Below are 16,348 nucleotides of genomic sequence, written 5' to 3' on the forward strand. Positions count from 1 at the left end.
CTCACACACACACACACACACACACAGCAGCGCTCCAGCTTTCTCACACAGGAACTCACACACACTGACACACACACACACACACACAAAGACAGCAGTGCTCCGACTTTCACACACATGCACTCACACACACACACACACACACACACACAGCAGCGCTCCAGCTTTCTCACACAGGAACTCACACACACACTGACACACACACACACACACAGACACAAAGACAGCAGTGCTCCGACTTTCACACACATGCACTCACACACACACACAGCAGCGCTCCAGCTTCCTCACACAGGAACTCACACACACACTGATATACACACACACACACACACAAAGACAGCAGTGCTCCAACTTTCACACACATGCACTCACACACACACACACACACAGCAGCGCTCCAGCTTTCTCACACAGGAACTCACACACACTGACACACACACACACACACACAAAGACAGCAGTGCTCCGACTTTCACACACATGCACTCACACACACACACACACACACACACACACACAGCAGCGCTCCAGCTTTCTCACACAGGAACTCACACACACACTGACACACACACACACACACAGACACAAAGACAGCAGTGCTCCGACTTTCACACACATGCACTCACACACACACACAGCAGCGCTCCAGCTTCCTCACACAGGAACTCACACACACACTGATATACACACACACACACACACACAAAGACAGCAGTGCTCCAACTTTCACACACATGCACTCACACACACACACACAGACAGCAACGCTCCAGCTTTCTCACACAGGAACTCACACACACTGACACACACACACACGCACACACATACACACACAGACACAAAGACAGCAGTGCTCCAACTTTCACACACATGCACTCACACACACACACACACACACAGCAGCGCTCCAGCTTTCTCACACAGGAACTCACACACACTGACACACACACACACACACACAAAGACAGCAGTGCTCCGACTTTCACACACATGCACTCACACACACACACAGACACACAGACAGCAAAGCTCCAGCTTTCTCACACAGGAACTCACACACACACTGACACACACACACAGACACAAAGACAGCAGTGCTCCGACTTTCACACACATGCACTCACACACACACACACACACAGCAGCGCTCCAGCTTTCTCACACAGGAACTCACACACACACTGACACACACACACACACACACACACAGACACAAAGACAGCAGTGCTCCGACTTTCACACACATGCACTCACACACACACACAGCAGCGCTCCAGCTTTCTCACACAGGAACTCACACACACACTGACACACACACACACAAAGACAGCAGTGCTCCAACTTTCACACACATGCACTCACACACACACACACACACACACAACAGCGCTCCAGCTTTCTCACACAGGAACTCACACACACACAGACATTAGTGCTCCAACTTTCACACACAAGCACTCACACACACATGCTGACAGGAAGAGCTTACACACACACACACAACACTAGGTGATGTCTGGGGCAGCTACCCCACAACAAAACCGGCAGGGGCTGGTTTCACATCCCCCACACGCGTGCACCTGCGGCCCGCCTGGGACTTCCCTGCCGGGCTCAAGGGGAAATTTTCCACTCGGGCCTCACACCTCATCGGGTGCCGTTTCCGCTCGGGGGATGCTGGATGCGGGCGCTGCCCTCACTCCTGCAGGTGCTTCACTCAGCCTGGGGGGCTGTCTGGGCTCTCCTGCCTTGAGGAAAAGAGACAGTTTTCCCGGCTCGGGCCTTCTAACAGATCCGTGCAGGGTCAAGTAACCGAGGACTCAGTCACGACAAGGCACGGGGCCGAGGCCGTGCCGCGGGGCGCGGGCCGCGGGCGCTCACCTGGTACAGCTCCTCCAGGTTGTAGCGGATGGACGTGCTGCTCTGGATGGCCCGCACGGCCTCGTGCAGCTGGCGCCACGTGTCCTGCGTGTAGTTGTCCGGCAGCTGCGGCCTGTCTGTGGAGAGCACAGGGTCAGGCGCGCGGCCCGGGCCGCGCCCGCGCCGGGGCCCCCCGCCGCCCTCCCGCGCCCGCCAGGCCGCACCTCGGAAATTCTTGATGACCAGCTTCCTGGAGCCGCCCGCGCCGCCCGGCTTGGCCAGGCCCGCGGGCTTGGTGAGGCCGTTGGTGCGGCCCACGAGGGCCGAGACGCCGGCCTTGCGCGGGGCCTCGTCCGCCATGGCCGCGGCCGGACGCCGACCCGAGCCGCCCCGGCCACGCCGCGCCGCCTCCGTGCGCCCGGCTCCGGCCCAGGCCGCCCCGGCTCCGGCTGCCGACGCTCCGTCCGGGCCTGCGCCGAGGCCGCCCCGCCCCGCCCCGCCCGCGCCCCGGAGCCCAACCGCCGCCGGCCCGGCCCGCCCCTCCCGCCGCCGCCGCCGCCGCCGCCGCCGCCGCCGCCGCCGCCGCCGCCGGGCGCGGGACGCGGCGCTCACAGGCCGGGGCGCGCGCGGCGGGGCGGCCTTCGCGGGCGCGCGGCGGGGCGGCCGGCAGGGCGGCGCGCGGCGCTCACGGCCGCGGGCGCGCGCGGGCCCCTCCGCCCGGCCGGGCGCCGAGGCGAGGGCGCGAGGCCGCCCGCCATCTTGGAGCCCGGGGGCCGAGGGCGGGCCGCGCGGCGGCCGCGAGCCGGGACGGGGCCGAGGCGCCTGCCGTTCTCGAAGACCGCCGAGGGCCGGAGCCCGCGAGCGGCGCCACAGCCCGCCGCCCGCCTCGCCCGGCGGCCCGGGCCAGCGCGGCGCCGAGGGCCGGAACCCGCGTGCCGGGCCGGCGGCGTCGGGGGCGCCTGCTGGCGGACGGACCTGCGGGCGGAAGTGACGCGCGGCCCGGCTCGGGGCGGCGGGGCCATGGCGCACATCACGATCAACCAGTACCTGCAGCAGGTGGGTGCCGCCGGGCGCCCAGGGCGGACTCCGGCCGGGTGAGGTGGGCACCGGCGCAGCCCGTGGCGGCCGCGCGTCTTCGTGTGCGGGGCGTGAGCCGGCGCGCAGGCCCGCCTCCCTGCCGACTGGCTCCCCGCGTCCCCCGGCCGGGCCTGTCCGCTGCATCCCGCGGGCGGCACGGAGCAGAGCGCCCTCCGGGTCTCTGGGGCCTGCCGTGTGGACGAGCTGGCTGAGGGAGTTGTGGCGGATCGTGCTGAGGCACCGCAGGCGGGGAGCGCAGGTCTGGGGCCAGGCAGAGCGTTGGGTGTCGGGGTCTTAGGGAACCCCTCGGGCGAAGGGGCTGGTGTGGGCAGAGTGCTGCCCTGCCCTGGAGACAGCTTGGTCTCTCCCCCGCTTGCTGCAGGTGTGCGAGGCGATCGACACTCGGGATGGGGCGTCCTGTGCAGAGCTGGTCTCCTTCAAGCACCCGCACGTCGCAAACCCCCGGCTGCAGGTAAGCGAGAGTTGGGGCCCATGGGGAGCCTGTCTCCCAGGAGAAAAGCCACACCGTCGCTCTGCGAGGCACTTCACGACTGAAGACCTCTTTCTCTGCTGCTTCTTTGTGACTCTGTTGTTCAAGTAAATAAATAGATCTATAAAGAAAAGAAATATTGGCAAATAGTGCTTGGATGAACTTTACTAAAATGTGAACTGTCACTTTGAGGAGGTTTGTCAGTCGTGTGTCGTACCCTTCCAGGTCTGTTAATGTCGTCCTTGCCTTCTTGTTTCCAATCAGATGGCTTCTCCAGAGGAGAAGTGTCAGCAAGTCTTGGAGCCCCCGTATGATGAAATGTTTGCAGCTCACCTCAGGTAATCTGTTGGTAGGGGCAGAGAGCAGATGAGCCAGAGGCCAAGTTGGGCAATGCATCGTGCATTGTCTCAGGCTTGAAGCTGGGGTGATGCACTTGGAAAGTAGCACAGCCTCGTCCAGTCCCGTGCCGGGTTGATGTTCTTGCTGTGCTCCAGCAGCACTTCCGTCGTGATTGGAGAGCATAGCCATGGGCTGACCTTCTCATGGAAATATGCAGCAGCAAGTGCACAGCACACCTTTCATTGACACTTGGCACCTGCTCTCTGTCTCCAGCTCAGCCTTGTGTCTTACGGCCACGTGAGCTCTGAACGCCTCCTGTGGGGGGCAGGCCAGAGGACTGGGCTCCTGGGAGCCTTGCCAGCTGCTGACGGGGTGGAGGGCCCTGCCGCGTCCCCTCTGTGCAGATATACTTTCTGACATGGCCGTTCTTGGCATTGGCTGCTTCCTTTGCAGGTGCACTTATGCTGTGGGAAACCATGACTTCATAGAGGCCTACAAATGCCAGACTGTGATCGTCCAATATCCTTGGTGTCCGTGATGGCTGCAGCAGGACAGACTGTGGCGGCTGTTGTTCATCTGTGGGGGTTAAGAGGAGTTTCTAGCTCTTCAGAGGCAGGGAGTCATGGTTACTTAGCTGCTGAGGTGTCCACTGCTCGGGTGTTGCAGTCTTGCTGGCTGAGCTTCTCTGGTTGTGTTGGGCAGCAGGAGGGGTGGCATGTGTGTTTGGTTGTCTCTCAGCGTTAAGCATAGCCACAGCAGCTGATGAAGTCACACGTCTGCCGTGCAGCATGCATGGACAAAACAGACACGCGTGGTTTCTTCATTATGATCCCTGAAGGCCTTTATCCAGCCTGCTTCTTACTTGAGTCACTAAATGTTGTGTGATAGTCGAGGCCCCAAGCAGCGTGTAGACTTCAGTTTGCTTTTGAAGGACTGTCTTGTTTACATAAACCCAGGAGAGCTCAGTGTGGGAACCCCAGAATTCTGCCACTGACAGTTCACCTTGGACTGCAGCTACTGCAGCATGCAAACATACCTTGTCTCAACCACTCAGTTTGACAACGCTGATTTAAAAACAGGAAAAATTTCCGTGAGTCTTTGGCGGAAGGGTCTGCAGTAAATGTGTTTAGCACGCGGGTGCCGTGAGGTCAGGGTTGAGGGGAGGTCAGCCTTTCTCCCTCTGCCCTCACCGCCCGTGCTGAGCTTCCTTAACGCCCCACGTCGTTCCTGCGAGCGTTTCAGGCCCACAAGGAAGAAAACTGGTGAGTGTGAGCGGCAGCAGCAGCTGGGCAGCTCTTTTTTGCAAAGCTGTTAAAATTTGCTATAAATACAAACATTTTACATTTAATGTAGTGCTTAATATCAGTTGTAACAGTCGATGGAAATGGAATGGTGCCTGTCCAGTGTGAACTGTTATTTCCAGCTGAGCACTTCTGCATGTACACGAAGAGAAACCCAGCCGCTGGTTTACTTCCCAGCTTCAACAGGGATCTGGCTCAGTCAGAGCATCCAGGCTCTGGCCGGCGCTTGAACGGGAAGCCAGCACTGCAGGTGACGGCTTAACTGCCTGTGCTACGATGCCATCCCTGCTTTAAAAAAAAAAATACTTTGTAAAAGAAGTAGACCAGCTGTAATTCATTTGGCATGATTTGATCCCCACTCATTGGGTCATTTTAAATTCCCTGCCAAACTAATTCTCTGTTTTATAATCTATAGACAAACTAAGTGAGTTTTATGCTGCAGTAAGCGAGAGCCTTTTCCATTTATAAGTAAAGACTAGCTTGCCCAGGAGAAGTCCGGCTTGGAGAGCTAGATGTAAACAGCTGTGTCTCATTGTGTGTATCACACTGCAAGCTCTGTAAAGGAAACTATCAAACCACAGCTGTTTGAACAGGTGTTTGCTTAATGCAGAGGAAGGGGTATTCTGAGTGACCGTGGGTAGGCCAGGGTCCGGGCAGAGGCTGGGAGTAGGACGCTCAGGGCTGCAGCCAGCTGACAGCAGCCGTAGAGCGGCAGTGGGCTGAACCCGGACTGCTTCATGCCTTTCTTTTTCTCCGTAGGGCTCTGCCTGTCATGTATGCAGTAGCACTTGACCTCCGAGTGTTTGCCAATAATGTGAGTTCCGTTCCCCGTGACCGTGCTCTGGGCTGGGATCTGCTGGGGTTAGGGTGTGTCTGCGGGGGGAGCGCCAGCACAGGCGCCGTAGCTGACTGGGACTCGGTGCCTTGCCCCAGCTGGGCAGTGCTGCCCCACACAGGTTCTGGGCGCAGCTGAGGTACGCTCAGGCGTGAGTGTTCTAGACGTGCTGTCGAACAGCTGACCTTGTCAACCTTCTGGATCAGTGACCTCACAGTTCTGAAAGTGTGGGTGACTCCTGATTCTGAGCAGAGTCCAACTGGACAGGTTTCCTGCCCAGGTCAGAGAGCCCCAAGAGCTGAGCTTATTCATGTGAGAAACACAAAGGGAGAGCGACGCTCCCTGGGATGGGGACCTCCCATGTGCGGGCTCCCATGTGGACGGGGTGCTCCCAGGAAGATGCAGGTGGTCTGCCTGGGCCTGCCGGGCCACACACCTGTCCCTACGTCTGCTGTGCAGAGCCATCAGTGACTCGTGGCTCTGAGCACAGCCACATTCCACGATGCTGTCACACTGAAGTAGGTGAGGAGATGGGAACGGGAGATTACTTTAATAGCTGTCTCCATCATTGTAGGTGGTTCTTGTTCAATACCATGCAAAAAGCCAAGACATGGTTTTCTCAAAGTCGGGCTGTAGCTCAGACAAGCAGCATTGAGGTTGTTCGCCATTGCTAGGAGGCCAGCTGACCTGGCCCCCACTGCTATGGGAGTGCTTCTCCAGGGTCATCATGTTTGTCCCAGTCCATCCAGGCCACCCACAGGCGGCTGGCACTCACGTTTCTAGGGGCTCGGTGCAGTGTCAACTGCTGGCAGGGTCAGTGTCCAGTAGGCCTGTTCTGGCAGGGTCCTCGTCCAGTAGGGCTGTTCTGGCAGGGTCCTCGTCCAGTAGGGCTGTTCTGGCAGGGTGAGCACGCAGTGAGGCCTTTGTGGCAGGGTGTGTCCAGTAGGACTGTTCTGGCAGGGTGAGCACGCAGTGAGGCCTTTGTGGCAGGGTCTGTGTCCAGTAGGGCTGTTCTGGCAGGGTGAGCACGCAGTGAGGACTTTCTGGAAGGGTCCGTGTCCAGTGAGGACCCTGCTGCCTAGTTTCCAGCTGATGCCCTTGCTCTGTCCTCACTGGTACAGGAGCACTGACTGCTCTCATGAGGTCTGTGCACACAGGCCCTGTCCACTGCTCTAGCCCACCTCCAGGGTCACCCTGTCCACTGCTCTAGCCCACCTCCCAGGGTCACCCTGGAGTAGCACTCGGCACCAATGGGGGATGGTCTGACCACTGATCCATGCAGCAGTGTGCTTCATTATGTTAAAGAAAACCCGAACTCAGGGATGGGCACTGGGCCTGGCAGCACTGGTCTGGAGCCCCTGGCTGTAACTGCCTGCCACTGTGGACTGCCTGGGAAAGCAGCCGAGGATGGCTCAGATCGTTGGGTCTATGCACTCACTTGGGAGACCCAGAGGAAGCTCCTAGGAGTGAACCAGCAGGTGGAACACCTCCCTTTGTCTCTCCTTTCTCTGTATAAAAATAAATAGATCTTAAAAGAAAAAGGCAGGTTCTGCTTGCTGCTCAGCTGCTGCCACAAGCTGCCCTGTGTTCCACACATCTCAGCATGGAGAGCGCACAAATTCGTACGACGTCAGCTGTGTCATGAGGGACATGTGTTGCAGAGCGAGCCTGTGCCCTTCTGCTGGTTCTTTTCTGAGACGGCTGCGGCAGCTGGGACTGGGCCAGGCCGAAGCCAGAAGCCCAGAGCTGCTCCTGGTTCTCCTGTGTGAGTGGCAGGGCCTGCTGCTGCCTCCCAGGTGGACTGCAGGCAGAGCTGCATTCTGGCCCCCATCTGGAGGGCCTTGACCACGTGTCTGTGGGAGATTGCAAGGTTAGAGCCTGAGTGAGTCGTTGGGGGTAGTTCCGAGAGCAGTGCGGGAGCCAGACTCCGGAGTTCCGAGAGCGATGCGGGGTCCAGACCCCGGAGTTCCGAGAGCGATGCGGGGTCCGGGACCATTGGCGTTGCAGAGCAGTGGGCGGGCTGTAGGAAGAGCAGACTGCGTAGACGCCTCAGCCATCAAGCACTGCTGGTTTCTTGTTGGCATCCTGGTTCCGCTTCACAGATGTCTCTGTCTGCCAGGCCGATCAGCAGTTGGTGAAGAAGGGGAAGAGCAAAGTGGGGGACATGCTGGAGAAGGCGGCCGAGCTGTTGATGAGCTGCTTCCGTGTTTGTGCCAGTGACACGTGAGTACAGCGTCCAGGACTGCGCACGCGCCTGTCAAGGAGGAAGTAAGAGGAAGGGAAAAGGGCTTGGTGCTGCCACAGTTAGCCGTGTGGGTAAAGTTGCCTGTGGAGATGTCGCCTTGGCCCTGAGGTCCTGTGTCCAGCACTCAGCTACTTCTGCTTCTGCTTGTTGGCCTCGTTGGAGCTTGGCCGTTCCCTATTAGCAGTTCAGAGTGTCATTCCTGGGGCCAGCGTCAGGGTGCAGTAGGTCAGCACCCACAGTCACATCCACACAGTGCTGGTTTGAGTCCTGGCAGATCTGCTTCCTCCCGGCTCCCTGCTGGAGCTCCCGGGAACGCAGCAATGATGGCCCAAGGGTGTGGGACCCAGCACCCACACGGGGCCCTGCTGGAGCTCCTGGCTCCTGAGCCCAGGCACAGCTGTTGCAGCCTTCCAGAAGCGAACTGACAGTTTCTTTCTCTCACTCTCGCCCTCACCCTGCCTTTTAGCATAAATGTGTGCGCATAGGTTCCTCTGATCCCTGTTTCTCCCTGCTGGGGCCTTCCCTCAGCTGGGTTAGGGTTAGGGCTTCCGGTCCTTGTGCTAAAACCTTTGGTTCATGATTCGGGGACTTGGATTTTTAAGTTGTTACTTTCATTAGAGATTTTTAAGAATTACTCTGCAGGTGTCTAGGGCTGTGGGCGGGTCCAGTCCCTCCAGCTGTGTCCCTCATGTGGGCAGCGGGGCCCTCACTGCTGCCTGCCCAGTTCACAGTAGCTGGAAATCGGAGGCCGATGTCCACCCTGGGCACTGTGACATGGACTGCCCCCAACTTTATTGTCAGTGTCTCACAGCGTGTCCGTCTGTTCTTTCCTTCCCTCGCCTCTGCCTTGTTGGCTTTCCTTGAACTCCGTCCGTTCGCCCCGTTCTGCCCAGGGTGTGTCATGTGGATCTGGTTTGCGTTTGTTAGTAGCTGAGCAAAAGCCCTGACACCCACTTTGCGTTTCCCTGATCTTGACCCAGGATGTCTGCACACTCGGCCGGGCTTGATCTGAAGAGGGGCACCCTGGGGCCCAGCGGCCCAGGCCTCTCCCTCCCTGCACTCCCGAGAGGTGACTCAGTGTGTGATTCACTTCCCAAATTCCAGCAGCCAGGGCTGGGCCAGGTGTTTTGTTGTGACCACCCATGTGGGCCATCACCTGGTGCTTTCCAGGTGCGTTAACAGGAGGCTGGATCAGAATTGGAGCGGCTGGGGCCCAACGCAATAGCCTAGTGGCTAAAGTCCTCACCTTGCATGTGCAGAATCCCAGATGGGCACTGATTCTAATCCTAGTGATCCCACTTCCCATCCAACTCCCTGCTTGTGGCCTGGGAAAGCAGCTGAGGACGGCCCAAAGCCTTGGGACCCTGCACCTCTTGGGAGACCCGGAAGAGGCTTCTGGTTTCAGATTGGCTCGGCTCTGGCCATTGTGGCCACTTGGGGAGTGAATCAGCGGCCGGAAGATCTTCCTGTCTCCTCTCTGTATATCTAATTTTCTAATAAAAATAAATCCTAAGAAAAGAAGTGGAGCAGCTGGGACTTGAAGTGGTGCTTGTGTGGGATGGCCATGCAGTGGCCTCACCATCCCCGCAGGCCTGGCCCTCCACCTGCCAGCAGCCATGGGCCTCTCTCATGCAGAAGAATCCTTGGCCGAGTGTGAGCACACAGCTGACTTGCATGTTCTCTGAGATGCTGTTTCTTCCTGGAAGCTTCACATGGTTACAGAGGTGGAAGGATTCTGCAGGGAGTCCCTGCACCCCAACTACCGCCTGCATCACCCTTGTCCCTGCACCCCAGCTTCTCCCCACATGCGCCCTTGTCCCTGCACCCCAGCTTCTCCCCACATGCGCCCTTGTCCCTGCACCCCAGCTTTGTCCACATGTGCCCTTGTCCCTGTGCCCCCCTCCCCACACGTGCCACACTTCTTGTTCCGTGGAATCTTCATGTACCTTTTGTGCGCCAGCTTATCTCAGTTGAGCACTCCTCCTGCTATGTATGTCAGAGTTAGTTGCAAACATTGGAGAACTTTCCTTTCTCTTCTATTCTGAGCTGAAATCTCCATCCAGTGGGCTCCTCAGGCCACAGCAGAGTGTGTGCTGAGCTGAGAGCCCACAACTCCGTGCCAGCCTGGCCCCGGAGGCAGCATGCATTATTGTGACTCCCCTTGAGCCTGGCGCAACCCAGTAGGTGCCTGTGTGTTGCACCAGTGCCCCTGCAGTGGCAATTGCAAGGCCTGGCATCTGTACATGGGGTGTGTCCGCACTTTAGCTGGCTTTTCAGTTTTACTTAATAGAGAAGACTTTTTTTCACATTGTTTTATTTGATGAGTATGACTTGAGCTGTGGGATTTTATTTCATATTAGTAATTTCCTTAGGCAGTTTCTTTTCTGATTTGTAAATAAAATTGTTATTTCTTCTGTGATGTTAAAAACAGTTGTCTTCCCACAGACGTGCTGGTATAGAAGACTCCAAGAAGTGGGGAATGCTATTCTTGGTGAACCAGTTATTTAAAATTTACTTTAAGGTATGCTTCTGTCTGCGTGCATGATAAACTGTCCGTGCCGGTCCAGGCGTTGTTTGTTAGCCAACCCTCCTGGCACTGGGACTGTGCTCGCAGCCCTAACAGCTGCCCTGCGCACGTCCGTCCACAGCAGTTTGGGCTGTGACAGTAGCTGTGCGGTGCGACTTGCCCAGTGTGGAGGGCAAGCGTCCTTTGTGGGGAGTTTGACCCTGAAGCTGTACTGTGGGCTCACAGCCAGCCGGTGACCAGCGGCTACCACAGGTAGACAGCTGGGACAGAGTGGCCAGCTCCTGCCAGGACCTACCAGGCACATGCCATGCGCACCAGGCAGCCATTTGTTCAGTTTCCTGTCAGGTGCCGAGTCTTGGGGTGCAAGAGGTGTGTCTTCTCATGTCGGGGCTCCTGCCTGGGATTGCAGGCTGTCGTGTCTCCGCTCTCGCTGTTACTGCGTATGTGGAGTGCATTACTGTTCCTTGTAGATCAACAAACTGCATCTGTGCAAACCCCTCATCAGAGCCATCGACAGCTCAAACCTGAAGGATGACTACAGCACAGCCCAGAGGGTCACCTACAAGTACTACGTGGGCCGCAAGGCCATGTTCGACAGCGACTTCAAGCAAGGTAGGCCTGAGCCCTGAGAACACGGCGGCGGTGGTCGTGTCTTGGCGGGGCACGTGCGTGTGATCTGTTTTGTGCTCTCGAAGTGGTAGCGTTGCTGAGGTCCGTCCACTGCGCTGGCTTCCTGAGATCCACCTTGGTGTCACTTGCAGCTGCAGTGGCTGCATGTGGCCCCATCCGAGCAGGACGTGACCGTGCCTGCCGCCTTTGCTGTCTGACCCCGTCACTCACATATGCTGGTAGTGCCAGTGTGGGAAGTGGGAAGAAGGGCACCATGGCCTGGTGCCATGTTCCTGGCCGTGGGTTCTCAGAGTAGCCGCGGTTGACACGTACAGCACCCGTGCTGGATTCCATGCTCTCCCTCAAGAGTCTGAGGCCACTCTTTTTGCTTTTAAAACTTAAAATGTGTATGTAAATTTTTATTTTATATGAAGGGCAGGAAAGGGGACAAAGATTTCCCTTACACTTGTTCACTCCCCAAGTTCCTGCACATCTGGGATGGGGCTAGCCCTTAGCTGCAGCCTGGAACTCCATCCAGGCCCCCAGCCCCTGCTGCCTCCCGGGGTGCCCCCAGCAGGAGGCTGGGTCAGAAGCTGAGCCGGGACTGGAACCCATGCACTTGAGCATGGGCTTGGAACAGCCGGCACTTCAGCGGCCAAGGCGGCTCCCTCAGCAGGCCTGCAGCCGGACATGCTGGGTGCCGGGCCAGGCCTCTGCTGTGCCTCCCTCCACCAGAAAGAGCACAGTGGGGAGGCACTTTTTGTTTTTAAGATTTATTCTTCTTCTTCTTTTTTTTTTTTTTTTTTGAAAGTCAGATATACAGCGAAGAAGAAAAGACAGAAAGATCTTCCATCCACTGACTCACTCCCCAAGTGGCCGCAATGGCCGGAACTGAGCCATTCTGAAGCCAAGAGCCTCTTCTAGGTCTCCCATGAGGGTGCAGGGTCTCAAGGCTTTGGGCCGTCCTCAGCTGCTTTCCCAGGCCACAAGCAGGGAACTGGATGGGAAGCAAGGGCTGTCACGACACGAACTATCATCCATATGGGATACCAGCGCATGTAAGCCTTAGCCACTAGGCTATCGCACCAGGCCCAGTATCACCATTGTATTTTCAAATCCATGAAGGTGATAGCTGTTTTGTATGAACTGGACTGCTTTTTAATGCCACTGTCAGGACAGGTGTTTGTATATAAATGAGATGCCTGATAGGGACAATGGTCTTTCGTGTCATGGAGCCACGTGGGCTTGCAGGAGTCCTGTCTCCTCTGTGCAGTAGACTCCCCACAGCTCCTGCTCCTGGGAATTGAACAGGATCGAAGCCAGGCTGTGGCCCTCAGGGTGATGGTCAGGACAGAACGGGGACTGCGGGGCGGGCTGGGGAGGCTGGAGGGCGGCTGGACGCAGCTGGCTCACTGCGGGCTTCCACGCAGCTGAGGAGTACCTGTCCTTCGCCTTTGAGCACTGCCACCGCTTGAGCCAGAAGAACAAGAGGATGATTCTCATCTACCTGTTGCCAGTCAAGATGCTGCTGGTGAGTCCTCGCACTCAGTGTGACGGACACGCGTGTGGGCCCCGCACTCAGTGGTGACAGACACACGTGGGCCCTGTACTAAGTGTGATGGATGCGCGTGTGGGCCCCATACTCGGCCCATGACGGACACGTGTGTGGGCCCTGGGCTCAGTGTGATGGAGGCGCATGTGGGCCCCACGCTCGGCCTGTGACGGACACACGTGTGGGCCCTGCAGTCGGCCCGTGACGGACACACGTGTGGGTCCTCTCACTCAGTGTCATGGAGACACGTGTGGGCCCCGCGCTTGGCCCGTGACAGATGTGCGTGTGGGTCCTTGCACTCAGTGGTGATGGAGGCGCATGTGGTTCTCCACTCTCAGCCTGTGACGGACACGTGCGTGGGTTTCCGCACTCAGTGGTGACGGACACGTGTGTGGGTCCCTAAGCTTGACCCATGGTGGCTGTGTGTGTGGGTCTTTGTCACTCAACCCATGGTGCCGCCCAGGAGGGCGTGTCTTTGGGAGCCTCTGCCTGTACCCGGCATGTGTCGTTGCCCTGGCTCCCTAGATTCCCAGCTAGGATCAGTAAGTTAGTGAAACACTGCTGCAGCCTCAACTTTGGCGTTTTATTTAGTCACCAAAATCTGACTTTGATTCTTGACAAGAAATTGCAGATTCCTGGGAAGTTGATTAACTATTACATCCTCATATGACTCGATCTTTTCTTGAAATTCTCAAAACAAGTGCACACATGTGGTTGACACTGAAGTAGCAACAGCTTGCCTGCCCCTCCAGTTTCTGAGCCCACTTAAGAGATGGCCAGTTTCTAGCTGAGTCTTCTGCACAACATCCAGAATTCCCAAGTCTGCTGCTTCCTCAAGCATTCCCTCCATCCTTGCCATCCCGCCCTTATCAGGATGGTGGGGGCCGTGCGCTGCCTCTCCGTCAGGATGGTGGGGAGCGGGGGCCGTGCGCTGCCTCTCCGTCAGGATGGTGCTGAGCGGGGGCCGTGCGCTGCCTCTCCGTCAGGATGGTGGGGAGCGGGGCCGTGCGGTGCCTCTCCGTCAGGATGGTGGGGAGCGGGGGCTGTGCGCTGCCTCTCCGTCAGGATGGTGGGGAGCGGGGGCCGTGCGCTGCCTCTCCGTCAGGATGGTGGGGAGCGGGGGCCGTGCGCTGCCTCTCCGTCAGGATGGTGCTGAGCGGGGGTCATGTGCTGCCTCTCCGTCAGGATGGTGGGGAGCGGGGCCGCGGTGCCTCTCCGTCGAGATGGTCAGGATGTGGAGGCCGTGCGGTGCCACTGCTGTTGACAAAGTGTTTTCCAGACCACGGTGCTCCTCCTTCCTCCCTGGAATCCTGTAGTGGCTGTAATCTCTGCTCAGCTAAGGGATCAGACTGTGTTTCTAAAACTTAATTTTTCAAAGAAAATTTTCTTGAGACAATGCTATGCAAAGGGAGGTGGCTTTGATTCTGGAAATTGTGTCTGTCTCAGGGGCATATGCCGACCATCGAGCTTCTGAAGAAGTACCACCTCATGCAGTTCGCTGAAGTCACCAAAGCCGTGAGGTACAGCGCTCCACCCACGCCCCGCGGCTGCAGAGTGTGGACTGATGCTGCGTGTCACGCACACACTGCACGGGAAGGGGTACCTGTGGGGCTCCGTCACTCTGGGCTCTTCTGTGACCCGTGTCATCTCCCCAGTGAAGGAAGCCTGCTCCTGCTGAATGAGGCGCTGGCCAAGCATGAGACCTTCTTCATCCGCTGTGGCATCTTCCTCATCCTTGAGAAGCTGAAGATCATCACCTACAGGAACCTCTTTAAGAAAGTGTGAGTATCAGTCAGCGCTCCCGTGGCCAGATGTGGTCCTGCTGCGAGGGGGCGGGTCAGCGTGCCTGCCAGCTGCTGGCACTCACTGCCCAGAGCTTGTCTCCCGACTCCTGACCCCTTGCCAGGAAGGTTAATGTTCACGCCTTTCTCTGGCTCCCCCGTCGCCTGAGGCCTCCCCCAGGACCTTCTCACAGGGCCAGGCTCTTGATGCAGCTGTGGGCCGAATAGCAAAGTGAGGTCCAGCGCAGTGAGTCCGTCAGCTGCCACCTGGTATAGAGTGAGATGTGCCACTTGTAAGAATTGGGAGACGACAGTGTAACCTAGCAGCCCTGCTCTCAGTCCTCTGCACATTGGCTCACTCAAGGCTGCCTTCCTGCTGGGTGAGTGTCCTCTGGCCCCTGAGCACCCACGTGCTGTCTCCCAGGTACCTGCTGCTCAGAACACACCAGCTATCTCTGGACGCCTTTCTGGTTGCCTTGAAGTTCATGCAGGTGGATGACGTGGACATCGATGAAGTGCAGTGCATCCTGGCCAACTTGATATACATGGTGTGTGTGTGTGTGTGTGTGCTTCTTTGTCCTCACTATTGCTCAGTGTGACACGTGTGGGTGGGTGTGTGTCCTGACTGCCGCTTAGTGTGACACGCACGCATGTCTGTCCTCACTACCCAGCCTAGCATTTGGAGCATTGGTGCAGTGTGTTGGCATTAGCAGGAGGCCGTGGGGTGTGTGTGGTTCTTGATGACCTTTGAAGGCACGAGCACCTGGGAGGTGTCACACATATAGAGTGGCACTGGTCCTCTTTGCTCCTGCAGGGTCATATTAAGGGCTACATCTCGCACCAGCATCAGAAACTCGTTGTCAGCAAGCAGAACCCGTTCCCGCCACTGTCCACTGTGTGCTGAGCGTCCCAGAGCCTGCCTCCCGAGCCGTCCTCAGTGCTGGCCGTCTGCAGGGACAGAGGCTTCTCCAGGGAATCCGAGACCAAGTTTCCAGCATGGCCGAGTTGTGATGCCTGTCGCTGGGAGCACCCCAGCCTCGGAAGGCCGTGGGTTCCTCCCCAACCATAGAGGCATCCAGAGACCTAGGCACTGGCAAGCTCCCTGGCCTTCCTTGTGGCTTTGGACCAGAACAGCTGCCACCCGCTTACTGTGAGTGCTGTTCACAGAGGAGCTCTGTGACCTTTTGTTATTTCTATTAAAAAGAAAAAAGTGTTCTGAATTCACGCAAATGGCATATTAGATAGGTTTTGCGGGGCACATATGTTTATTGAATTTAAACATTCATTAAATTTAAACTGCGCCCTCCCTGCAGCCACCACCTTGTGCCAGGAGGAACCTGGGGGTGGGTGTTCAACCGCGGGGCTCAGGTAAAGGAGCCCTCAGCAGCGTGGCAGCTACAGAGGACAGGTCGGACCCAATGTTTGGGACACTGGCTATTGACACCATCACCACACAGTGAGCAGTCCTGGACTTTTGGGGGACCATTGTGCCAAGTGAAGCAAGGCTCCGCCGGCTGGCCACCCGGTGGCAAACTCTAGGGTTTATGGGTGTATAATTGCTGCCTAGGGACATCCATGGATAAGGCCAATGTGAGTGTAGGTGAGGGATGAATGCAGTGTGACTCCCAGCAACAGGGTCACTGAACTTGTTGGCAAGCTTAGGGACTGAGACCTGGTGGTTTGGAGGAGAGAATCTGTAAGATCTGTTTGGGTCAGACTGATTCACCAGCCC

At 57.5% G+C, this 16,348-nt stretch overlaps 2 protein-coding genes across 7 annotated transcripts in view; one reads left to right on the top strand and one right to left on the bottom strand.

Moving 5' to 3' along the window:
- CUL4A (cullin 4A) overlaps positions 1–2,270 on the bottom strand; it is a 34,442-nt gene extending 32,172 nt beyond the window's left edge. Inside the window, exons 1-2 of one of the 3 annotated variants that reach the window (XM_040991113.1) lie at positions 2,085–2,269; positions 1,882–1,997 (exon numbers count right to left, since the gene is read on the bottom strand). In XM_040991113.1, coding sequence (XP_040847047.1) covers positions 1,882–1,997; positions 2,085–2,220 — 252 coding nt within the window. In that variant the 5' untranslated portion in view covers positions 2,221–2,269. Of the gene's footprint in view, positions 1–1,881; positions 1,998–2,084 lie in introns of all 3 variants that reach the window. The other 2 variants (XM_040991112.1, XM_040991114.1) reach the window with 2 other exon arrangements.
- Positions 2,271–2,830: 560 nt separating this feature from the next.
- On the top strand, positions 2,831–15,836 carry PCID2 (PCI domain containing 2). 4 transcript variants are annotated; one of them, XM_040991116.1, is made up of 14 exons: positions 2,831–2,916; positions 3,320–3,409; positions 3,692–3,765; positions 4,220–4,285; positions 4,987–5,028; positions 5,827–5,881; positions 8,022–8,125; positions 10,593–10,668; positions 11,145–11,286; positions 12,714–12,814; positions 14,282–14,355; positions 14,491–14,616; positions 15,041–15,164; positions 15,431–15,836. In XM_040991116.1, exons 1-14 carry the CDS (start codon positions 2,881–2,883, stop codon positions 15,518–15,520), a joined length of 1,200 nt encoding a protein of 399 aa, XP_040847050.1. In that variant the 5' UTR covers positions 2,831–2,880; the 3' UTR covers positions 15,521–15,836. The 4 variants fall into 4 exon arrangements, with proteins under 4 accessions (XP_040847050.1, XP_040847051.1, XP_040847053.1 ...); XM_040991117.1 differs by having other exon boundaries at positions 15,041–15,168; positions 15,431–15,524; XM_040991119.1 differs by lacking the exon at positions 2,831–2,916 and adding an exon at positions 3,026–3,196.
- The last annotated feature ends 512 nt before the right edge of the window (positions 15,837–16,348 follow it).

Source organism: Ochotona curzoniae, unplaced genomic scaffold, assembly GCF_017591425.1.
Source record: "Ochotona curzoniae isolate NIBS_2020 unplaced genomic scaffold, NIBS_Ocur_1.0 contig_64, whole genome shotgun sequence".
NCBI lineage: Eukaryota > Metazoa > Chordata > Mammalia > Lagomorpha > Ochotonidae > Ochotona > Ochotona curzoniae.

Bases quoted from the DNA above. Each gene is read 5' to 3' on its own strand.
- PCID2 (XM_040991116.1), top strand. From the start codon at position 2,881: ATGGCGCACATCACGATCAACCAGTACCTGCAGCAG. The intron at 3,410-3,691 runs GTAAGCGAGAGT...GTTTCCAATCAG, and splicing joins TCGCAAACCCCCGGCTGCAG to ATGGCTTCTCCAGAGGAGAA. The intron at 10,669-11,144 runs GTATGCTTCTGT...TGTTCCTTGTAG, and splicing joins TATTTAAAATTTACTTTAAG to ATCAACAAACTGCATCTGTG.